The following is a 23,752-nucleotide window of genomic DNA, read 5'->3' on the forward strand; positions in this document are numbered from 1 at the left end:
CAAGTGAAATTGGTCAGGCTTGTTTTTAGGATTCCTTCACCCGTCTCAACTCCCGTCTGGTCCTAGGGTCAACCGGATGCATATCAGTCCCAACAACCGCAATGCCATCCACCCTGGGGACCGCATCCTGGAGATCAATGGGACCCCCGTCCGCACACTCCGCGTAGAGGAGGTAGAGTGTGTGTCCAGTCTGTCTATGGGTGTGGGGCATGGAACAGACCCCCTGGGAGATCACACTGTGACCGTCACCCTTCTCTACCCCTCGTCTATCTCTTTGTCTTGCCACTGAGCCTGTGACCACTGGTGACCTCCTGTGTCAGCCTGGCATGTCCCCAGGGCTGCAGGGTTGGCCTGGCAGATGGGGAAGCTGACAGGATGCCAGGCAGAGGGCACTGTGGGGTACTGGCATCTGGAGGCCACTGTTAGCCAAGTTGAGCCTGGGCCGCACTGTGCTTGGATCCTCTGGGCTGACCGTGGGTGGCCTGGGGGGAGCCAGCCTGTGGGATCCAGCCTGACGCTGCTCCTTGGCCACAGGTAGAGGATGCAATTAGCCAGACGAGCCAGACACTTCAGCTCCTGATTGAACACGACCCCGTCTCCCAGCGCCTGGACCAGCTGCGGCTGGATGCACGGCTCTCTCCCCACCTGCAGAATGCTGGGCACTCACACACCCTCAGCACCCTGGACATCAAGGAGAACCTGGAAGGGACTCTGAGGAGACGTTCCCTAAGGTGCCCACGCCCATCACCCTGGCTCCGTGTTGCCCCAAGCCTGTCCCTCGGATGAGGCAGAGCTGGCTTTCGGAGGCCAGCAGTCAGGAAGGGAACCAGCTGGCCAGAGACGGGCTGGCTCTGAGGATTGTGCTGACCCAGCACCCCGCAGGGAGATCACAATTTCATAACCAGGACCTGTGCTCGATCTAACCCAGCTGTCTGCCAGGTTCCCATAGAAACCAAGGGGTCAGACTGTCCACTGCACTCCTGAGCTGGACCCCGAAGGGCAGCGTGGCCCGAGGGGAAAACACAGAGTTTAGGGGCTGGAGCTGGGGCACAGGTGGGATTAAGAAATATAAATAAGGAGGTTGAAAACTATAAAACAAGGAGGAATGCAAGTTGTTTTGGATTTGAGGGACCAAAACCAAGTATGTGGGGAGGCTGAGAGCAGGAGCTGGAGCACTGGCTCTCCAGGCAGGCACACCCCGACGGCACCTTCTAGCTGAGCTGCCTCCCTTCGCATATCGCTCCATCTCGCCTGGCCTCTGTCTGCATCTGTGAGGTGGAGACGCAAGATAAAGGTGGCTGTCTCCCCAGTTATGTAAGGACTCGGTGTCAGCAAGGATGCAAAGCAGCCCAGTGTCAGCACTCAGCAAAGGCGAGGTGCTGTTAGTGTTACTAGGAGTCAGGTTCTTGATCCACCCTCCTGACCAAACAGGCCGAATCGCTCAGGGCCCTCTTGGCTGGCATCTGTTGGAAATAGGGCCCTCCCGACAGGTGGCTCCTGTCACTCCTGGCTGCCCTCTTGGCCTCAGTCAGCAGGAGCGAGCTGGTGGCGGCACAGCGCCAGAGGGCTGAGAAGGCCTGGGAAGAGGGAGGTGTGGGTGGGGGTGGCCAGAGAGCTGCTCAGATACCTAGAGGGCCGTCATGCACGAGAGAGGCCAGCTCACCTGGGTGCCCCTCGGGTACACTCGGCAGGAGGCGGGGCAGAGAGCAGGGGCTGGGAAGCTGCCGGCCGTCCTTGCTGGGAAGCCCAATGACACAGGTGTGTCCCCAGAGAGGAGGTTGCAGGGTTGCAGTCCACCTTCAGTGCTGCTGACTCAGTGTCTCGTCCTTCCTTCAGGAAGTCAAAGTAACAGTCACCAGCCATTACTGTGACCGGCTGCTCTTAAACATGTAGACATACTGGCTTTATTGCTGTAGAAATGATACACGCTGATGATTTTTAAATGTAGGAAAGGTAGCCAGATACAAAGATGTGCAGAATATCCCAAATCCCACTTGGTCATTTTGGGGGATGGCAGTAGGCTAGCACTGTGACCCCGTTAGTGCCTCGAATGGAGCAGGCATGGGCGGCGGATCACCATCTACCGTGCTGTCCTGTAGTGAGTGCTATGAGCCAGTAGCATGTATCATTCATTCCAGGTGAGAAGTACTCAGGGTTCCCGCTTTGAATGTACTTAAATACTGATGTTTGCAGCCCCCACATGGTACGTCTGTCTGACCTGAGAGTCCCTTTCCCCAGTCATAGGTCCTGAACTACATATGTTGGAAAGGACAGGGTAGCCCTGAAGTGCCTGCCCCCAGGGTTTCCTGGCAAGTCTCTGGGGGCTACCCTATCCCTAGCACCATCTTTCCTCATCCTCAGGCGCAGTAACAGCATCTCCAAGTCCCCCGGCCCCAGCTCCCCAAAGGAACCCCTGCTGTTTAGCCGTGACATCAGCCGTTCCGAATCCCTTCGCTGTTCTAGCAGCTACTCCCAGCAGATCTTTCGGCCGTGTGACCTGATCCACGGGGAGGTCCTGGGGAAGGGCTTCTTTGGGCAGGCCATCAAGGTAAGCACAGGCAGCAGCTGTTCTGTTCCTCCGCCCCTCCTCCCTCCCTCGCCTTCTTTTGGGGAGTTCTTATCATGTGGTCTCACCGTACGCCCTGCAGGACACCAGGCCTCCTTCCTGGCTGCAGGTGGTGGTGTCAGGGCTGCACCTGCCACCCCAGTCCTCCCAGGCGACCTAAGGTCAGCGTTGCTGTCGCAGTGACCTTGGTGAACCCGGAGCCCCGGGTAGGGAGGAGCTCTGCCTGTGGCCCACCCATATCCAGGCGGTGGGTGTTTTTAGGCGCCCAGAAGCCCCAGTGCTGGGCATGCTGCAGGGAGCCCATGGGGGAGTGGCTCCTGCCTCCCTGATGAGCAGTCTCGGGGACTAACCTCTCTCTCTTTCTTTCCTCCTCCTCCTCCTCTACTGAGAGCTGGGAGGGGGGGTCAGGTAAGCCATGTGTCTCAGCTTTTGGAGCATTGGGGCTGGAGAGCTCACCCCCAACCCCCTCAGCCTCCCTAGCGCATGTCTGTGGCATTGGCCTTCCTGCCCCTAGATTTCTGTTCACCTGAGGGACTCACTCCCTTCTCAGATGACTGGAGCCCCTGCCTGGCTTGACAGCCCCTCCTGCCTCATCCCACACTTCCCTTTTCCGGGTTCTCGCTTCTCCTCTGTGCATGCCCAGCTCTCCAGGGACCGGGATGTGCTCCTCTCTGAGTCCCCTGGTGCCCCGTGCTGTGTCTTCTGCACATGAACTCTGTCCATCTGACCTGGCTCAGCGCCTCCTCCAGGGGATGGGATGGCCAGCTGCGCTGATTTTCACACAGTTCTCCAGAACTGCCTCTGGTCTCTGCACCCATGACAATCGCCCTCCTTGTAGGTGACACACAAAGCCACGGGCAAAGTGATGGTCATGAAGGAGCTGATTCGGTGTGACGAGGAGACCCAGAAGACCTTTCTGACTGAGGTAAGAAGAGGGCGTGGAGTTAGGAGTTTGGTGTCACTGTTGGAAGAGGGAGGAAGACCTTACAAGGTGCTCACAGATAATGGGGTGATGGACATGAAAGCAAACCGATTTCGTACAACTAGATGCTATAATTACCGCCTGAACACCTGCTAAGGGAGCCTAGCGGGGCATTCCAGAGAACTGACACACTCCCGGAGCATTTCCATCGCCTCTCCCGGGTTGCTCCACTAATGCAGCTGGGTGCACCTGTGGTCCAGGGGCTGCCCTCCCACTCCAACACCCACCCCACTCCCCATGCAATTCCTAAAAAGGCAGGATCCTGAGGGTAAGGCCCGTGGGGCCCTCCCCATCCACGTGGGCGTATTCCGCCCCATCACACACCATAGGAGGTAGGAGATGCAGGTAACACTGGTCATGCTGACCGCCTGGAGGCAAGGGCTGAGGAAGACACAGTGTGAAGTAACTGCCCACCCTTCTTGGCCTCCCCACCCCCAGGTGAAGGTGATGCGCAGCCTGGACCACCCCAACGTGCTCAAGTTCATCGGGGTGCTATACAAGGACAAGAAGCTGAACCTGCTGACAGAGTACATTGAGGGGGGCACGTTGAAGGACTTTGTACGCAGTGTGGTGAGTATGCCACCTCCGTTGTCCCCAGGAGCTTGGTGGGTTGTCAGTGGGATACCTATGTCACTACCACCCTGAAGCCATGCTAGCCAGAGAGACTCACTGCTTTACCTGCAAAGGGCCACGGTGGGTGGGACTGGGCACAGGCAGAGACCATGTTGGGGCCCACTCGTGGTCCAGGGCCCAACAGCCTCTGATGGACATTCCCCCATCCTGCAGGACCCGTTGCCCTGGCAGCAGAAGGTCAGGTTTGCCAAAGGCATCGCCTCTGGAATGGTGAGTCTTGGCACTAACCTTGCCAGCGGGTTGGCAGGGGAAGAGGGGGTTGGCAGTTGGGAGACATGCAAGGATTGCGGGCAGGCATTAGAAGGCAGCTCGTGTGGGCTGGGCAGCTAGTGCTAAGCTGCTCTCTGTGCCAGTGAAATTGACCCCCGATGGCTGTTCTCAGCTCACAACCCTGCTCTCAAAGAATCCAAATCTTCAAGGGCAAACGGGACATGGGCAAGGCGAACTGGAGAAGCAAATTAGCACAAAATGGCCTGGCCTTGCAGGCACTGGGTGTCCAGGTTCTGAGGGCCTCTGGAGCCTGCAGAGAACCTCGCTGCCTAGGAAATCTGAGGAGGGGGAATGCGTGCGAGTTGAGCCCTGAAGGATGGGCCAGAACTGGATGAAAGTTCCTCTGGGCAGAGGAGCCCCAGGCTGAGGAGGAGGAAGCAGCCTGTTCCTGGGAAAGAATGATACCAACGATGGCAGTAACTGACCATTGCTGAGTGCTTTCTGTCCGCCAGGCAGGAGCTGAGGGACTAGCATGCATGTGTGTGTCTATTCCTCATGGCAACCCTGGTTTCTATAGGCCACAAAGGGACAGAACCGGAAGTTTGGGGGAGTCAGTCCTGAGATTTTAACCACTGCTCTTCATGTGGGTCCATGAAGACCATATTAGTCTTGGGGTACATTAAGGCCCCTGTATCTTAAGCTAAAGAGTCAGGCTTTATGTAGGAAGACAAAAAGACAGGTGTTAAAGATTTTTTTTTTTTAGTATGTTTTTATTTAATTCAGCGAGAGGAAGGGAGAGGGAGAGAGAGAAACATCAATGCTGAGAGAGAATCACTGATGGGCTGCCTTCTGCATGCCCCCTACTGGGGATCGAGCCCGCAACCCAGGCATGTGCCTTGACCGGGATTCGAACCATGATCTCCTGGTTCATGGGTCAAAGCTCAACCATTGAGCCATACCAGCCGGGCTAAAAGATTTTTAAGAAAGCAAGCTTTGTGGCCAGAGCTCTTCTTTTTTTGCAGAGGAGTCTGGTGTGGTCAGAAGGTTGGGGTAGGATTGGGAGAACTCGGCGCAGGGAGACCTGGGTCGGGGGCTAATGAAACATTTCAGGTTTCTGAATTTTAGGGGATGGCTGGGGGCGGACAGGAGATTGGGAGGCAGAGTGGAGTCTGAATGGAGAGAGGGGTTGGCAGTGAGGGAATAGGTGAAGGGAGAAAGAAGAGTTGGGTTGGTTAGAAGAATGTTGGTTTCATTTAGCTGACGTTTAGGGGGTGGCAGTAACGGTTGGGAGACATGTTTGGGAAGAGCTAGGGTAGGTGCCTGCCTGGAGGGGGAAATAGCAAACAGGCCTGTTTGGAAACATTTGGTTGGGAAGAAAGAGAGGCTAAGGTGCAGACACAGAGCAAGGAGGGTGCTGAGTCTCGGGGAAGGGGAATGTCAGGAATACAGGGCCCGCTGGCTCAGGAGGAGGTCGCTGATTCCCCGCTCACAGGCAGGAAGGATCCAGGGTAGCTGAAACCAGTCATTGGGATGAGGAAGCCAGGGCTGCTTACTTCAGAGGTCCCGGATCTACGTAAATGGGTAAAGGAGATGGGGACATGCAAGAGCCAGGGCGCAGGACGGTTGGAGATTTCAGGAGACAGCAGGGAGAGCTTAGAGCAGCCACTGGGTTCGGGGCCACCGAACTAAGGATGGGCAGGAGGCGGCAGCAGGGAGAGAGGAAGCCCAGGCAGCCTTTGGCTTTCTGTTGGTGTTGGGACAAGGGAGTGATGGCAGGGGGGCCTGGGCTCTGGAGTCCAGGTTGGGTTCTGAAGGCGGGTGGGTTTGGCCCGGACGAGAGCCAGTTCAATGGCCCAAATCCGGAGTCAGCGAGTGGTTGGTTTCCTGGCCATCGGCCTCAGCTCCGACTCTGTTTCAGGCCTATCTACACTCCATGTGCATCATCCACCGGGACCTGAACTCACACAACTGCCTCATCAAGCTGGTATGTCTTGCTGTTCTGGGTCTCCCCGGGGCCAGCCCTCCAGGCTTCCTGGTCGCAAAAGAATTGACTGTCCTTCTTCGCCTACGGCTCCTGCCTTGCCCTTCCAGCTGCCTGCAGTGCCCTTCTCTGTCTTCTGAGCTCTCAGACACTTGCAGATACAGCCTCAGCCTTTGAAATCCTTTGGTTAGAAGTGTTTCTGTGCAGACAGCCCCATCACGTTCCTGGTTTTGCCCCCTGATGGTCCTGTAAAGCAACTCATGGTGGACCCCATTTTACAGCTCTGGCGCCTGAGGCCACAGAGCTAGTGCATTTGTAGTAACCGGGTTGGGGGCCTGCATTCCTCCCACTGGTGGGTCAGCTCTGATTGTTATAATGTTATTCCTCCTGTTGACTTGCAGTCTGGCTTCCTGGGTGCCCACTAACTGTCCCTGGCTTCACCTTCTGGACCCAAACAATCTTAATCCCTTTTCCACATGACTACTCCTTAGCTATTTATTTAATTTTTTAATCCTCAGCCAAGGACATGTTTTTCATTGATTCTACAAAGAGGAAGGAGGAGAGAGAGAAACATCGATTGGAAGGCTCCCATATGTGGCCCCACCAGGGATCCAACCCCAAACCTGGGTATGTGCCCTGATCAGGAATCAAACCGAGACAAGACCCTTCAGTGCATGGGACGATGCTCTAACCAACCGAGCCACACCAGGGCCCCCAGAGCTATTTGAAGAGCTTTTCTCCCCAAGTCCCCCCCCCCCCCCCCCCGCTGACTGCCTCCACCTTGTCTTTTTTCTGTCTTATCCTGATTCTAGCCATGGCCTTAAATCTTGGTGGGTGTGACTCAGTTGGTGAGTGTCGTCCCATGCACCAAATGTCACCTGTCAGATTCCCAGTCAGTAACATGCCTGGGTTGCAGCGCGATCCCCAGTAAGGGGCGTGCAGGAGGCAACCAATGGATGTTTCTCTCTCTCTCTCCCTCTCTCCCCTTCTCCCTTCATTTTTCCCTAAATTCAATAAAAACATGTTTAAAAAATATTTTGGGGGACAAGGCAGGATGGGGGACAAATAAAACGAAAGAAATCCCCTACCCTGCCTCTGAGTCCCGCTCTCTAGTTCTCAGAGCCTTCCCCCTCCAGGCTCCAGGGGCTCTGCTGTGAGCACTCCCAGGTCTCGGGAATCTGCTGTGTGGAGATACCAAACTGCTAGCAAACAAAATGCTGATCCTTTCTGTCAGTGAGGGCTTCAGCTGGGACTCATTCTCCTTTGCCGCCCATCTTTTCTCTCCTTCTCAATGACCCCTCTTAGAAATGTCCCCACCAAGTCCTGACCTGGCCCTTGTCCCACCAGGACAAGACCGTGGTGGTGGCAGACTTTGGGCTGTCACGGCTCATCGTAGAGGAGAGGAAAAAGCCCCCAGTGGAGAAGGCCACCAGCAAGAAGCGAACGCTGCGCAAAAATGACCGCAAGAAGCGCTACACGGTGGTGGGGAACCCCTACTGGATGGCCCCTGAGATGCTGAATGGTGAGTACGGGTGCCCTGAGGGGCCATGCCTCCCGAGGGGCGTGGGGGGCCACTTCTCACAGCAGAGCCCTGGGAGCTCCCGGGGAGGCCTGTGAAGGGTACGGCCAAGTTCCCGGAGCTGAAGGCTGCATTTCTATCCCTCGCCAGACAGACGGGGCCTCATAAACTCCTTCTTCCCTGGGTGCAGGCCCACGAGCTAGTCAGTGTCCCCTCCGAGGTTTAGGGTGAGGTCTGGCTGAGGCTTTTGTGCCCCAAGGGTAGGTGAGGGCCGGGGCTACCTACAGCCTGATTCAGCCTTTCCTTCTCTCTCTCTGCTGAGAACTGAAGTGTGGCGCCCTCTTGTGGATAATGCTCACACCAGCCAGAGGTGCTGGCTGGGAGTCTTGAAACCCACACGGTTGTGAGGCCTCAGAAATGAATGGTCTGATACAACCCTTTTTGGAATCTGAGGCCCAGAGAAGCTCAGTGGTTTGCCCAGGTGAACCCAGGTCCCGCACCGTTTCGTCATGGGCAGTGTTGGTTTATAACATCCTTCCAAGGCAGCTCACCCAGGGCCGAGGAAAGGCGACTTCCCGGTGGTCCCAGTCCCGGGAAGCCTTCGGGGCGCCCCCACGGATCCTGTTCTAGTCCTGGTTCTCAGAGGTGGCCTGGCTTGGCCCGAGACTCGGTGCAGAGCAGGTAAGGGACCAAACCTAACAGCCCGCTCTCCTGTGTTCCCCAAGGAAAGAGCTACGACGAGACGGTGGATGTCTTCTCTTTCGGGATCGTTCTCTGCGAGGTGAGCTCCCGCACGTAGGCCAGGCCTGAGGCAGCAGGCCGAGCAGCTCTGCCCTGCCTCCTCCGAACGGAGGCTCCTCCTCCGAAAGATGAGTAACTCGCCATAAAGTCAACACGAATGTAGGGTCACCTGGTTCATGACACGTCTCTCGCCACAGTCGGATTGCATTGGTCCCATAGGCTGGGGCAGGATTTTTTTCAGGTGAGAAAACAGTCTCAGAAAGGGAGAGTGGCTTGCTCTTCGTCACACGGTCAGTAAGGGGCAGGCCAGACATGGAACTCCACCAGGAAAGGCAGATTGTTCCTGTGGCCGCCTGTCTAGCCCGAGGCAACCTTTCCCCCTGCCCTCAGCCTGGAAGTGGAAGCAGCCACTCCAGGAAGTGCCAGCGCATCCAGCACAGTGCTAGGCACTGGAGGGGAGAGAGTGAGTCCTGGGAACAGTCCTGCCCTTAGGAGCTTAGTTCAGTCGATCTCGAAGCAGTCGGCCCAACACATACATTCAAGGGTTTCTGTAATTCCTACAAAGTGGTGAGTGAGAGAGAGACAACGGACGATTGAAATAATGAAGAAAGGTTCTTTTAAAAATTATTATTTTTTTAAATTGATTTCAGAGAGGAAGGGAGAGGGAGAGAGAGATAGAAACATCAGTGATGAGAGAGAACCATTGACCGGCTGCCTCCTGCATGCCCCCCACTGGGGATAGAGCCTGAAACCCGGGCATGTGCCCTTGAACAGAATAGAATCGAACCCAGGACGCTTCAGTCCGCAGGCCGACGCTCTATCCACTGAGCCAAACCGGCTAGAGCAAAAATTGTTTTCTTTAATAGAGATCAATTGAGTATCTACTGTGTATAAAGCAGTAGGCTGGTGCCATAGGATTTCAGACATGCATCAGACCCAGCCCCTCATTTCACAGAGCCTGAACTCTGGCAGGGGACACTGCAGGGCAGGGGGGATGTGTGGAAACTGCCCCTCCAGATTCGGAACACTGTGCTTCCACTGCAGTAAGACCTTCTAAACCCTCCTCAGTATACAGACTCGGTCAGAAGACAAGTCTGGATCAACAAGACTTCAAAAGGCAGGGCTGGGGAGGGTGGCTCTTCAACCTCGGTTTTCATCGTCCTCTTCTGCCCGTGCTTCCTGTGCACGCGCCAGCATCCCTCTCCCCTACCATGGGCCCACCCTCCATAGTCCCTGTCTGACCAGCCACCTTCTCGCCTGCAGATCATCGGGCAGGTGTATGCAGATCCTGACTGCCTGCCCCGCACACTGGACTATGGCCTCAACGTGAAGCTTTTCTGGGAGAAGTTTGTCCCCACAGACTGCCCCCCAGCCTTCTTCCCTCTGGCCACCATCTGCTGCAAACTGGAGCCCGAGAGCAGGTTGGTATCCTCCCCTTTGCCCCAGCCCACAAGGTCCTGGGAGGCTTGCTCCGCCTTTGGCTGTCCCCATGCCCTTCCCAGGCACAGGGGTGGCGGAAGCCTTGAGCTCAAGGATGTGACTGTCAACCACTGAAGGCACCAGACAGCTGACATACCAGGTGGGGGGTGGGGAGGATGAGGGCACAGTTGCAAGTGACCTGGGTGTAACAGAGACACAGCCATTAAAAGAAATGTTAACAGAACTCACTCAAACCTATACCTTTCTACCAGAATAAGCGTCTTCATGTCTCCATGCTCCCCTGTCCATGTTCACACACATCACACATACATTTTTTATAGATTTATGATCTAAAATAGAGAAAAAAATTTTATTTTACCCTGTATTTTCCTTGTTACTACCCAGGCTTCCTGTTTAGCATTTTTGTTAACAACATGAAGTTCTATTCTAGGAAACTCTCTGAGCATCTTGTAATATACATAATGTAGATGTTCTGGTTTTTCAAGTTTCTCTTTACAGTAGGTATTACTACAGTGAGCATCTTCATGCATTTAGCTAATTTCTTCCTTGAAAGAAATCTTTTTAAAATTACCTTCATTTCCTCAAGTTATAACTTTCATTATTACCAAAGTTACCCCGGAAATTTTCAAGTTTATGCATTAGAAACCTAGAATCTTTGTGCTTTTTTTCTGCTAACAAAAATCATGTTTCTTTTAAAAGACAGATTCACACACTACCAAAATACCTAGCACGGGAATTATGTATCTTCTATAACAGCGATGGCGAACCTATGACACGCATGTCAGGTGACACGCGGACTCATTTTTTTGGTTGATTTTTCTTTGTTAAATGGCATTTAAATATATAAAATAAATATCAAAAATATAAGTCTTTATTTTACTATGGTTGCAAATATCAAAAAATTTTTATATGTGACACAGCACCAGAGTTAAGTTAGGGTTTTTCAAAATGCTGACACGCCGAGCTCAAAAGGTTCGCCATCACTGTTCTATAATCTAATTAATGTGTCCCTCAACACACTCCTCACTCCCCACTCCATCTCCCCAAAGTAACCAGTTGGCACATAATCTTTATTTTTAAACTAGTGGCCCAGTGCACGGATTCATGCACATTGAAAGAAAATTAATTAGTAGAAATACTTTAATATCGCTGTTTACCCTTTATCTATAATAGAAGTATCAGAGATGAAAGAAAATTAGTAAAATGTATGTAAAAATAATATATAAATTGATTAATAAATAAACACTAACAACATAACAACAACCCTGGGAGGTTGGCCAGCCAGGGAGGGACCGCAGGAGGGCTCCAGGGCATGTCCAGCCTGTCTCACCCAGTCCCCATCGGCTGAACCCCAGCAGCAGTAACCTACCGGTCAGAGTGTCTGCCCCCTTGTGGTCAATGCACATCATAGCGACTGGTCGAATGGTCAGAAATTTAGTATATTAATATATGCAGATGATTTATAAAAGTCCGCTGTAGAGTCGGGATTGGCTGGTGGGAGGCTCTAAATCTTGTTCCTTCATGGGACCAAAGACCACAGTCCTTTAGTATAATACACCAGAATAAGAGCAGGAGGAAACGATGTGAAGCTGTACAATATTTGTTTGGTAAACCCCTTCTCAGTAATTCTAAATGCCTGCTTTGCATTAAAAAATATTTACTGAGTGCCTGCCATGTGCTAGATTTTTCCTAAGCACGTGGTTACAGTGGTGAACAAAACGAAGGTGCCTTCCCTCCTGGGACTCACATTCCAGCAAAGAGAGATCAACTGTACTGAATATCAGAAAGTGACAAAGGCTATGAACAAAATGTAAAGGAGAGACAGTTGTTTGGGACACAAGTCATTTTATTTTTTTAAATGTATTTTATTGATTTTTTTTTTACAGAGAAGAAGGGAGAGGGATAGAGAGTTAGCAACATCGATGAAAGAGAAACATCAATCAGCTGCCTCCTGCACACTCCCTACTGGGGATGTGCCCGCAACCAAAGTACATGCCCTTTACCAGAATCGAACCTGGGACCTTTCAGTCTGCAGGCCGACGCTCTATCCACTGAGCCAAACCTGTCAGGGCCACAAGTTGTCATTTTAAATATGCTGGTCAGAGTAGGCTGAGAAGGTGACGAGATGTTTAAGTAAAGACATGGAGGAGGCGGGGGAGGAAGCCTGAGATGTCTCAGGGTCCCAGGGCACCTAAGCTGTTTCCACAGCGATAGGAGCCCACTGTTTGCTTTCCCCTGGGGAGAGTTGCTACACCTATGAAATGCCCTTCCCAGGCAGATGCAATGGTGTGGAAACAGTCTGAGGACTGGAAAGGATCTTTGAAAAGGCACTTAAGTCCTGGACTGGGTAGCTCAGTTGGTCAGCAGCGGTCGCCGACCTTTCGGACCTCACAGACCACCAATGGTCCGCAGGCCACCGGTTGGTGACTGCTACGTTAGAGCATTGACCCGATACGCCACCGTTGTAGGTTCCATCCCCAGTTGGGGCACATACAAGAGTTAACCAATGAATGCATAAATAAGTGAACAACAAATCTATGTTCCTCTCTCCCTCTCCCTGTCTCTCTCTTCCCTCTCTCCTTCTCTCTCTAAAATCAATGACTGGATTTTTTTTATAAAAAGGCACTTAGGCCTGGCCAGCGTGGTTCAGTGGTTGAGCATCGATCTATGAACCAGGAGTTCACAGTTCAATTCCCAGTCAGGGTACCTGCCTGGGTTATGGGCTCAATCCCCAGTGTGTGGTATGCAGGTGGCAGCCAATCAATGATTCTCTCTCATCACTGATGTTTCTCTCTCTCTCTCTCTCTCTCTCTCTCTCTCTCCCTCCCCCTCTCCCTTCCTCTCTAAAATCAATAAAAATATATTTTTAAAAATGAAAAGAAAATTTTTAAAGACACTTAGTCCAATCCCACCTGTAATGATTACGTTTTCTCCAAGACATGGGAGGAGCTTTTTTTCTCCTGCACTTTCTGTTTCTCCGCTGTCCCTTAGAACCAGACCAGCCTTCTCACAGTGCTCTCTCTAACCTTTACAGCAGTCCTGTTTCCCATGGAGGCACAAGGGCAAGGGGCTTGCCCGAGGTCAGACAATTAGAAAGTGGTGAAGCCACAGGCCTGGGTGCTTTCCACACCACCCCATGGCCCTACCCATGTTTCACCTGCCTCCAACCCCCTTGTCTTTCTAGACCGGCATTCTCAAAACTGGAGGACTCCTTTGAGGCCCTTTCCCTGTACCTGGGAGAGCTGGGCATCCCGCTGCCTGCCGAGCTGGAGGAGCTGGACCACACTGTGAGCGTGCAGTACGGCCTGACCCGGGACTCGCCCCCCTAGCCCTGGCCCAGCCCCCTGCTGTGGGCAGGGCCATCCCAGCTTCCTGTGGATTGGCAGCTTGTTTAGAAGCAGAACAAGCCATCCCTACTACCTCCCCAGGAGGCGAGCCGGGCGCAGCACCAGGGAAATGCCTCTCCACACGTTTTGGGGCCTGGTTACTGTCTGTACATCCAACACTCGCCTGAAAGCTGTGAAGAAGAAGAAAAAAACAGGCTGGTCCTGGGCCAGGAGGAATCTGTTACTCGTGACCTCTCGGGAATTCCCTGGGATTCCAGGCTCTTGCTTACACTAATCAGCGTGATCTGGACCTGCCAGGCAGGATTCCAGGGTGAACCAGCCACTGGGTTCCGAGGTCTCAGGTCCAGCTGAGGACTGGAGCACTTCAAGCGGCCGGTCGGTCGGTCGGTTTGTCGGGTGGATGAGAGCAAGACTGGGGGCCAGGCTGCAACCCAAGGATGTGAACTGACAGTGGTGCTACCCTCCTTTCACTCCATGTCCCGCCCTTCCCTGGGCAGGTCCAGGCAACAGGTTTCGAAGAGGCCCTTACTTTGTGGTGGAACTGGCCAGGAATCCAGGGAAGGGCCGGTTTCTGTTCACCTGCCAGGCCATGTCAACGCAAGGGGGAGCTTTCGCCTCATGTTCTCACACTGCACTGCCGGAGACTGGCTGAGAACTTGTGCATCGGCATCTCTGCCTGTAACAGGAAGTCACCCACCTGCAGGAAGAGGCTGGGGCAGAAAAGAAAGAGGCTCTGCCCTCTGGAAAGCCCCTATCCTGGCTGCTGTCCCTCAGCCTGAGACAGGTTGCCTGGAGCTGGATGGATTCTGGAGGAGAGTATGGCTTGTCACAAGCCCGGTGTGTGAGGCTGGGGGAGTGGGGATCTCAGCGGCAGCTACTGCCCACCCTTCACCGTGCCGAGGTCCAGGCACCACTTGGGCGGGAAGAGGAGGCGGCGGAGTCCCAGGACTCAGATGCTGGGGAGACAGCTCCCTGAGCCGGGCCGTCTGTCTCAGACTTCCCCTGCTGGCTAGCCCACCTCACCAGCTCCTGGCTGCAGCCTCCTGAGCCGCAGCCATGGGTGCTGACCAGCCCTGGGGGCAGCCTCTACCCTTGGCTCCCAGAACTCCAGGGACTCAACACAAGTAGACTTGTCTCCTCCTAAGTGTCTGTGAGCGAGCTTGCGCCATATTTAACACGTTGGGAGTGGGTTTGGGATATTACTGCGATGTGTGGCGGTTGTGTTGGGGGTGGGAGGAAGGAGGTGGGTGGGAGCGATTCAGGAGAGTGGTTGCTGTTGATACTATCCTGTTCTATGTGTTGGGTGATATGTGAAATACTGTTCATAGACCTGATGAGTTGTGGGATTAGATGTCATCTCTGGCTACGTGACACAGGCCGCACTTCTGTGTGGAGTGTGCTAGCTTGTGTGGTGGAGCCCTGGGCTCCCAGCAGCAGCCAGGTCCGCGCTGTGTGGCTGGCTGTGCCTCAGCTGCCCCCTGCAAGCGTGGGAGCGGTGGGCCCAAGTTGGGCCGTTGAGCAGACCAAATAAATTAAGCCGTTAACATAACCGACGACACTGAGAGGAAAATGTGACTTGGGGTCTGGCTCAGGGAGCTACACGTCGGGGGTCTGCTGGCCTGTCTGCCAGGAAGAGCAAGGCCTCCCCTGCTCCCCTCCAGAGGAAATGCTACTGGCCTGTCCAGGTCCGGGTCACGTGACTCCCCACAGCGGGGGCGTTCTCACGCTCCCTAGTTCCCATCCCCTCCCCTCATGTAGACACCAACCTGCTCCAGAGAACATGCTCATCCCACCGGAGGCAGCCCAGTCCTTAAAGCAGGTCTGACTCCCACCTACCAGCTGAGTCCCTCCTTTGGGGCCCTACACGCCCGTCTTCTGCGTCCACTCCTTAAGCCTGGCTGTCGTAGCGTCCTCTCCACAGGGCTGGGTGCCCCTTGCTGATAGAACTGTCCAGTGTCTGGCCATGGGCAGAGATCACGGGGTGTTCTAGAGGCTGAGAAACCATTACTCCAAGTCCAACAGACACTCCCAGTGGTAGCTGTTCTTGGAGCCCTAGGAGTTGCCCCCACGGGGACGTTCTCAGCTCAGAGCGGCTCCTGGCAGCCCAAGGACTCATCCCCCTCTGCACACCCATCCCTCCTATGGCTCCTACAGCACCACCTCCACTGCCGGTTCCCAGCCCCAGCCAAGGGCGGCCTGGATGTTGAACTACCTCCACCTCGGAAAGAATGCCGAGGGGCAAAGGATTTGCAGTGACCACCGCCCATTGAGATGCCCGCACACTCATCTTTTCGGCAGCTTCACCCTGGAAGATTCCTGGGGGTGACTGTGGTCACCAACCGTTCTGCGGTGGCCACTTCCCAGGGACAGGCCCGGGCCACACAGGTGTTGACAAGGTAACCAAACGTTCCTCAACTCATGCGAGGAGTATTCCCGACACCCCACAGACTTGGTAATGTGCAGTCCTTTGTTTTTTTAAAAATTTATTTATATAAGTAAAATGCAGAGCAATTTCCTGCGCTTTATATGCAAGTGTCAGAATGAGGTATATAAAACATGTACACAGAGAAATGTTTTCATAGAAAAGTAGAAACCAGTGATGTTCTCTTCAGCATCACTGAACCCCAAAGGACCCCCTGAGGCCTGGGTTCCCTCAGCAAACCACCCCCAGGAACAACCACCTGCTAGAGAGAACGGGCCCCACAAACGCCCCCTCGCTCTCCACGTGGGGCAGTGGCAGGGCCCTGGGGCAGGAAGCTCTGTGGCATTGCTAAGGCCTCCAAATGCGACGGCAGGACTGGGAGGCCCTGCCGCTGCTGGCACAGTGTAGCACAGTGGGTGGGGAAACGTCCTCTCCTCTGGCCCATGCCGGTCACTTTATGACTTCGGGTGTCCCGTTTGCCCTCTGGGCTTGGGGAACCCTAGGGTCTCGTCCAATGGTTTTATGACTGTTTTACAAGTTAGGGGGTGTGACCTCGCTCCACTGCCCCAACTGGGAAGTGCTGGCCTGGAGGCCACAGAGCCACCTGCAAACTCAGGCCAGGGCAGGGGCAAGCCCTAAAGAACCTTCTCACCTCACCTCTGAGCGTAGTCTCCAGGTTAACCTCTCAGAGGCAGTTCACAAGGCCCCGCAGTGTCATTCCCACAGGTAAGCTGTTGTCTTAACCCCACAAAAGGAAGAGGTGGCTGTCCACCTCGGAGAGAGGCTGTCTGGGGGGGCACCAGGCCCACCTCAGGTCCTGTGCGGCCTGAGGCATCCTTCACCCTCTTCCTAAGCGAAATGTTCAGTGCAATCCTGCCTTTCTTTTTTTAAAAAAATACGGAACGCTTCACGAATTTGCTTGTCATCCTTGTGCAGGGGCCATGCTAAATCTTCTCTGTATCGTTCCAATTTTAGTGTACGTGCTGCCGAAGCGAGCACCTTCCTTTCAAAACAGGAAGTCACTGGGCCTAGCCTGGCCACCACCGTCAAGGCATGTCACCGCCGGCAAGCTGGGGCACACCTAGGACCCCCAGCCTGGATCCCATTCTCAACCCACACTTTTGATTATTGTACAAACTCATTTCTGGTTCTCAGAGGTCAGTAGGGAGTTCCATCCCAAATACTGTTTAAACTAAATACAGTTTTTTAAATGTTGCCTCTCAAGCTGCTTGACCTGAACTATGAATAACAGCGTGCGCCACTCAAGCCCGCAGAGAACAAACGGAAAGGCGGAGACTGAGGCCACGCTAGATCATAAAGCTCAGAGGAGCCCAGGGGAGCTCCCTGTCCGTCCCTGATTCAGTTCCAGGACACAGGCAGTGTCGCAAGCCCTTGTCAGCAGCACTGCTGTGGCAGCTGCCACTGTCCCCATCCACAGACAAAACCCTGCTCCAGGGGTTGGAGAAAGAGCATTGGTAGCAACCTACCCAACTTCGCCCTCAGCCAACAGTGCAACCCGCGTCTGTCTTAGGGTTCACCAAAAACCAAAAGGGAAAAAAAAAAGTGGGGGGGAGGGTCTTAACCACAACAAAAAGTGTAGATCTTCCCAGCGGTAGGAGGGTAGGCCATCCTGCACCAGTGTCGGCACGGGGCTCCTGCCCATTGTGGGGGGCTCAGGCCCCAGGAGTGCCTGCCTGGCCCATGAGGGGGGCATCACCCTCCTGAGGGTCAACTGGAGTCTGACTGGTGTGGACCACAACGGTCTTCTCATCCACGATCTCACAGGTGGCGTTGGTGAAGGCAGACAAGGGCAACGTGATTGGCTGCATCTCCCGCTCATACATTTTCCGGTCATACTGCTCTTTCAGGCCCTTCGCCCTGGCAAGAAAAGAGGGACGCGTTCAGGTTGTGTCTCTTGCATGGCTTTGCTCATTTGATGGGCCCAGGCAGGGCAGGTGCTAGCTGCAGTCACAGCAGCCCAGTGGCTGATGTACTAGATTTCTCTCTTTTTTAAATATATATATTTTTATTGACTTCAGACAGGAAGGGAGAGGGGGGAGAGAGAGAGAGAGAATGATGAGAGAGAATCATCTATCGGCGGCCTCCTTTACGACCCCTACTGGGGATCAAGCCCCCAACCCGGGCATGTGCCCTGACCCAGAATCAAACCCAGGACCCTTTAGTCTGCAGGCTGACACTCTATCCACTGAGCCAAACCGGCTAGGGCCAGCCTTCCTTATTAAGAAAGCATGTAATAGCCGAAACCGGTTTGGCTCAGTGGATAGAGCATCGGCCTGCGGACTGGAGGGTCCCAGGTTCGATTCCGGTCAGGGGCATGTGCCTGGGTTGCAGGCACATCCCCAGTAGGAGGTGTGCAGGAGGCACCTGATCAATGTTTCTCTCTCATCGATGTTTCTAGCTCTCTATCTCTCTCCCTTCCTCTCTGTAAAAAATCAATAAAATAAAATAAAAAGAAAGCATGCAATAAATGTTGGCTGCTACTATAACTGTTTAACCTGATGGGTGGTCTGTTTACATTTAAAACTTATGATACTCTTGGGGTGGGTAGGTATGGTGTGTGTGGAGGAGGGATATATCCCCATTTCACAGTCAAGAAATCGAGGTGCAGAGTAGCAACATTTATACTCAACAGCTCTTTCCAAAACAGTCTTTTCTCCGATTCTGGGGAGAGCTTTTCTTTAGCCCAGGTGTGGTTTCCTGTATGTACTGTACTCAATGTACTTTTGCAGAGGAAAGGGAGGAGAGGGTCTTGTGGTTAGTACAGGGAGTCTGGTGACTCGTGCCTTGCCCTGAGTTTACCGTGCCTTGCCCTGAGTTTACCGGAAGGTAAATTCTAGGCCTCAAGGAAATCACATGACAGTCTGGAGGAGTGAACCTGCAAGAAAGGCCTGGCCCCCTCACCGGCATGAGAACCCAGCTCAAGATGAAGAACATTTAGCCCCGGCTGGTTTGGCTCAGTGGATAAAGCATCCGCCTGGGGGACTGTAGGGTCGTGGGTTCGACTCCATCCTCGGAAAAATGTTTAGCCAGTTCACCTGGAGGCCTGGAAACGCTCACAAGATTGGAGGAGAGTCCACTGCAGCCAGTGGCTGAGAAAGGAGGGCTACACTCGGCCAACATGGTTTGATTCTGACCACAAATTGTAGGTCAGGGCCACCGCACCATTTCATCTAACGCTCTGAAATGAACAAGCCAACCGTCCCGCCAGGACATCCCAAGGGCAACAATCTTAGACTGGCAATCAGGAGACCCTGTCACTCGGGTCAGTACTTCCCCTCTCTGTACCTCTGCTTCCTGAATCACAGAAAACCAGAGAAGGAAGAAGGCTTGGCTTGGAGGGCACTAGTAAGCGTGCCCACATTTTTCAGAAAAGAAAAACAGTTTTTGACCAAAGAGCTAAGCCGTCACATGCCTCAGTCACATGCCTTAGCTACAGCAATGCTCTGGGGCAGGAAATAGAAGCACCTTGCCCACAGTCACACAGATAGCGAGTTTGAGGCAGTGCTAAGAGTTGGCCTCACCAAATGCTAGGGGTGTGATCTCAGGCAAGGTACACCCCCTCTCTTGTCCCAATTTCCTAATCTGTAAAAGGGGGAGGGGGGGTAATAACAGCATTTGCCTCATAAAGGTGATAGTGAGAATGAGTTACAGCCTGTAAACTGCTTGAACCAATGTCTGGAATCTGCTGTTTCCTATCGTTGCTTTTGTTATTACAAACACTTCCTTTTTTCATCTGTAAATGGGGAGACTGACTATGTATCACCTCTAAGGACACCTGAGATTTATTTAATGCTGGCTGATCGACTGGGGCTACGGACTCAGACATGGCCCTGGCCACTGGGAAATGCAGGCTACCATGTCACTTCCCTTACAGAAAGCCTCCTCAGACCCTGGAGAGGAATATTACACTCGGGGCTGAGGTCCCCTGATTTTGCCCAAGAATGGCAAATAATTTCCCCAAAGTCAGACAGTCCTGTAGAAAGGAACGCAACTCGGCCTTATCATCATGCACCTGTCACGGACTTCGATAGCCTTCCCACATGGTCCCTCAAACAAGCATTCCTCCTCCTGCTGTCCCAGCCACAGGTCACGTCCCGGAGTTCCCCAGGTAGCCTCTTTGGCTTTCTATGCGATGAGGAGTGAGTAAACAGGCTCTCTGTCCTCCAACTCACTTTCTTCCTCCTGTCCTAGAGGATATCCTTACGGCTCAGGAAATTCAGGCCCCAGTGGCAAAAGTGGTGGCTGAGGAGCTCTTTAGTAGCAGAGTTTTCTAGCTCCCAGAAAGAGTGCAATCTCTGGATCCCTGCAGTGAGTGTGGGGCCTGATTTCTGCAATGCCACTCGCATCCACACCAGACACACCGGATTACACATCGGGGAATTGGGTGTCGGAAAAGCTGGGCTTCAATCCATGTTCTGCCACTCCCAGGCAGAGTGACCCTGGGTGAGTCACTTCACCTCTCTGACAAAGGTTTCCTCATCGGTAAAAAGGGGAATGAGAACTCCTACCTCACAAGGCTTTGGGGTGAGGAATAAAGGCATCAAAGGAAGGGGTTTGTGTACAAGGTCACCTGGTAAAGACTAGAACCAAGTGTCTACTAGACATCTTGAGCTGGTTTCCCCTTTCTCCACACCTCTCTTTCTTTTCCTTTTTTTGTTGTTACTCCTCACCCAAGGATATTTTTCCATTTTTTTTTTAGAGAGAGTGGAAGGGAGAGACAGAGAAGCATCGATGTGAGAGACACATGTCGATTGGTCGCCTTCACACGTGCCCCTACCAGGGACAGGGGTCCAGCCTGCAACCGAGGTACATGCCCTTGATGGGAACTGAACCCATGACCCTTCAGGCCGAAAGCCCACACTCTTCCCACTGAGCCAAACAGGCTAGGGCCTCACTTTTTTTTGGGGGGGGGGGGGTAAGAATGCCATAAAGGAATCTGATTTGACTTTGTGTATCTTCCTCCCCTCCTCTGAGGGACGCCCAGAAGAGAAGCTACTGACCTCTTGTAGGTGTATCCAAAGATGATGCCAACTCCGATGGCAATGATGATCACTATCATGCCCATGCCCAGCACATTGCCTGCCAAGGACAGGACACAAGGCCCCATTAGCCGTGCCCCGGACAATACACAAACATTCCTTCATGAATCCCATATAAGGACAGGGGTGGAGCAGTCATACCCAGGATCCCCAAGTCCTTCTTCTCCTTGGAGTTCGCCCGGACCCCCTGCACGATCCCAATCACGGGCTGCACAGTTGCGGCCTGGCTCCGGACGGACAGGGAATTGGCAGGAGCAAACAGCTGCCCCTCATCTCCACTTGGCACTGCAAACGCCTCCTCCGTTTCTGTCTTGGAGGTTGGCAGGTCCTGGGACACAGTTTCTGGAGGCGAAGTAAGTGGAAAACAACTCTCATCAGAGGGTGGTCGGAGTGAACGCCGCAGCGGAACCTTCCTTCGCGTGTGCTGGGGGAGCTGAGGGATCCAGCTCAGAATGACCCGCACACACTGACACCAAACTCCCCTTTGGGCAAGGCCAGGCCTGCGAGGGCCACACCATCGCTGGGACAAGGCCAGTGTGAGGGGAAGGCCCTAAGAAAGGGCCTCTCCCGCCTCCCACAAGTCTTCATCTGTCCAAATCCTTGCCATCTTCCAACACCCAGCTCCATTGCCATCCTCTGCAAGCGTCATCCCCGACCCCCCTGGGCAGCTCCCATTTATGGAGCCCACGCTGTGTGTGTGCCAATCCCCAGGTTGCATCTTTACATGTATCCATTGGAGCCTAGAAAACTGTCTGGCTGCCTCGGGAGCAACAAGCCTGCGCCCTGGAATCTAAGAACCTGGGATTCAAATCTGAACGTTGCCATTCACTGCCTCCCTAAGTCACTTCTCTGAGGCTCGGATCCCCCCCCAAAATAACTTCTTCCCGCGGAGGGGGGTTGTGAGCAGAAGATAACACACAGCAGGGAACCCACAAACATTCAGTCAAGGCTGAACGGATCGCTAAGGGCGCCGGACCGGGCCCGAGGGAGCTGTCCCGCGGGGAACACCCGGCCGCGGGGCTGGGCCTCGCCCCCTTCCGTTGTTTACAAGGCGCTCCCGGAAGCTGAGCTCATTCGGGGCGGCGGCAGCCAATGGGCTTTGCGCCCCGCGGCCTGGAGACAGTCCTGACCAATCAGAGGGCGCGGGGCCGGCGGGAGCGGCCGCCCCTCCACAGCGCCGGGCACGGGGGTCCCGAGTGGGTACCTGGGCAGCGCAGGTCCTCGCAAGGCCGCTTCTCGGGGGCGCCCGTCTCGCCGCTGACGTAACACCAGGGCCCGCGCGGGTCCCGGTCCGGGTTGCGGCAGTAGCTGTGGTTGCCGGCGCCTGAGAGAGGAGAGAAGGCGCCATGGGCCGGGGCTGGGGGCTGGGGGGCCGGGGGCCGGGACGGAGGCCGCCGCCCTGCCGCCGCCCGCCGCCCGCCCTCCCGGGGCCGACACTCACCCGCCTCAGGGGCAGAGGCCAGGCGGCTGTGCGCATCCAGCCAGTTGAGGCAGCGGAGGCCCGGCGCCGGGGAGGACTGGTCCGCCCGGTACAGGTGGCCGCTGTCCGACAAGCAGCCTGTGAGGACGAGGAGCCCCCTCAGACACTGGAGCCGGGGAGCTGGGGTGCCCTGGACTGCGAGACCCTGGGCGCGTGGAAAACCGCGCCGGGGCTGCACGAAGCTCTCGCTGTTTGTTTTTTTCTTCTTTTTTTTTTTTTTTTGAAAGCCGGAAAGCACTACACACGTGCCGAGGGTCGCTGTTCTGGACCCTGTGGCCGCCGAGGAGGAGAAGGCCTGGCGGGGGGTGTCGGTGCAGTGGGCAGCCGGGCCTGAAACTCATTCCCGTGTGGTCGTTCCACGTTACATAAACTCTGGTGGTGCCTTCTCCGTGGCTCTGGCCATCCTGCCCTAGGGACACTCCCTCCTGGGAGAAGGCTGCAAAAGCCTGGGCGCGGGCGGGCACCAGGGGAGCCTCGTACGCTGCCTGGAGGTAACTCCGAGCTCCCACTGCCCGCAGCCGGAGAGCCCCAGGAAGAGGCTGGGGGAGGAGGGCTAGTGCTCTGGCCACACCATCCCTGCGAGGCCTCTGCAAAAAAACAGGCCTCGGGGAGTAGGGGGAGAGGAACCCCCCACCCCATCCCCAGTTCCATCCACTCATGAGCCACAGGCAAGAAAAAGGAAAGAGAAAGTAGCTACTTGCCTTTGTTCTTAATGGCAAAGATGGAGCTGCAAGCTCCCTGGCCAGGAAAAGAAGGGGGGGGTAGTTTTCGTGGGACAACAGAAACCGGCTAAAAGCTTCCTTTCCTGTCATCTGTGAGGCCTGGGAAGCGGGGGGCTTGCCCCTCACTGCTTCACTGAGTTGCTGCAGGAAAGAAAGATTGTCATCTTACCTCCAGATGCATAGGCTTCTGCGAGGAGCAGGTTGCTGAGGAGGAGTGTTTGCAGCCAGGCCAACAGCATCCTCACCGCCTTCATCTTGCAGGTGATTGACCAGTTGGGGTCCCCTTGGTGGCAGTTGAAGCCTCGCGGTCCCAGCCTTGCAGCCAGACCTGCCCTTGTTATGCTCTTCTGGTAAACAGCCTCTCTTTAGAACTGGGAGCTTCCCAGCTCGCTTGCTGCAGGGAGGTGCTTTTATTTTCGCTGAAAGGCGCCCCCTGGCGCCCCCTGGCGCCCTATGCCATGCAAGATCACTAACCCTGAGCCAAAAGAGGAAGGAGCTCCGCCAAGGGAAGAGGGGCAGCGAAACCCAGCCTGTGCTCCCCAGGGAATCCGTCTGAGACCTGCATCGGCTGCATCCGCAGGGCTCCTCATCTCCCCTGCTTCCCTCTGTGAGGGTACAGCAAGAGCAATTCTGTCAGGAGGCGTTATGG

General features: G+C 54.5%; 2 protein-coding genes across 5 annotated transcripts in view; one reads left to right on the top strand and one right to left on the bottom strand.

Moving 5' to 3' along the window:
* Window positions 1–14,971, top strand: part of LIMK2 (LIM domain kinase 2) — a 55,767-nt gene extending 40,796 nt beyond the window's left edge. For 3 of the 4 annotated variants that reach the window (XM_081113404.1, XM_081113406.1, XM_081113405.1), the window contains 11 exons: window positions 67–172; window positions 535–731; window positions 2,362–2,548; window positions 3,405–3,491; window positions 3,987–4,118; window positions 4,335–4,391; window positions 6,310–6,375; window positions 7,720–7,894; window positions 8,617–8,672; window positions 9,896–10,053; window positions 13,257–14,971. In XM_081113404.1, coding sequence (XP_080969530.1) covers window positions 67–172; window positions 535–731; window positions 2,362–2,548; window positions 3,405–3,491; window positions 3,987–4,118; window positions 4,335–4,391; window positions 6,310–6,375; window positions 7,720–7,894; window positions 8,617–8,672; window positions 9,896–10,053; window positions 13,257–13,401 — 1,366 coding nt within the window. In that variant the 3' untranslated portion in view covers window positions 13,402–14,971. Of the gene's footprint in view, window positions 1–66; window positions 173–534; window positions 732–2,361; window positions 2,549–2,827; window positions 2,975–3,404; window positions 3,492–3,986; window positions 4,119–4,334; window positions 4,392–6,309; window positions 6,376–7,719; window positions 7,895–8,616; window positions 8,673–9,895; window positions 10,054–13,256 lie in introns of all 4 variants that reach the window. The other variant, XM_081113407.1, reaches the window with a different exon arrangement.
* Window positions 14,972–15,896: 925 nt separating this feature from the next.
* On the bottom strand, window positions 15,897–23,501 carry PIK3IP1 (phosphoinositide-3-kinase interacting protein 1). Its single transcript, XM_081113408.1, has 6 exons — window positions 23,273–23,501; window positions 22,343–22,459; window positions 22,106–22,225; window positions 21,043–21,243; window positions 20,863–20,941; window positions 15,897–17,719 (listed from the first exon to the last, which is right to left on the bottom strand). Exons 1-6 carry the CDS (start codon window positions 23,355–23,357, stop codon window positions 17,515–17,517), a joined length of 807 nt encoding a protein of 268 aa, XP_080969534.1. The 5' UTR covers window positions 23,358–23,501; the 3' UTR covers window positions 15,897–17,514.
* Between the last annotated feature and the right edge of the window lie 251 nt (window positions 23,502–23,752).

The sequence above is a fragment of the Myotis nattereri genome (assembly GCF_964212035.1).
Source record: "Myotis nattereri genome assembly, chromosome: 19".
Taxonomy (NCBI): Eukaryota; Metazoa; Chordata; class Mammalia; order Chiroptera; family Vespertilionidae; genus Myotis; species Myotis nattereri.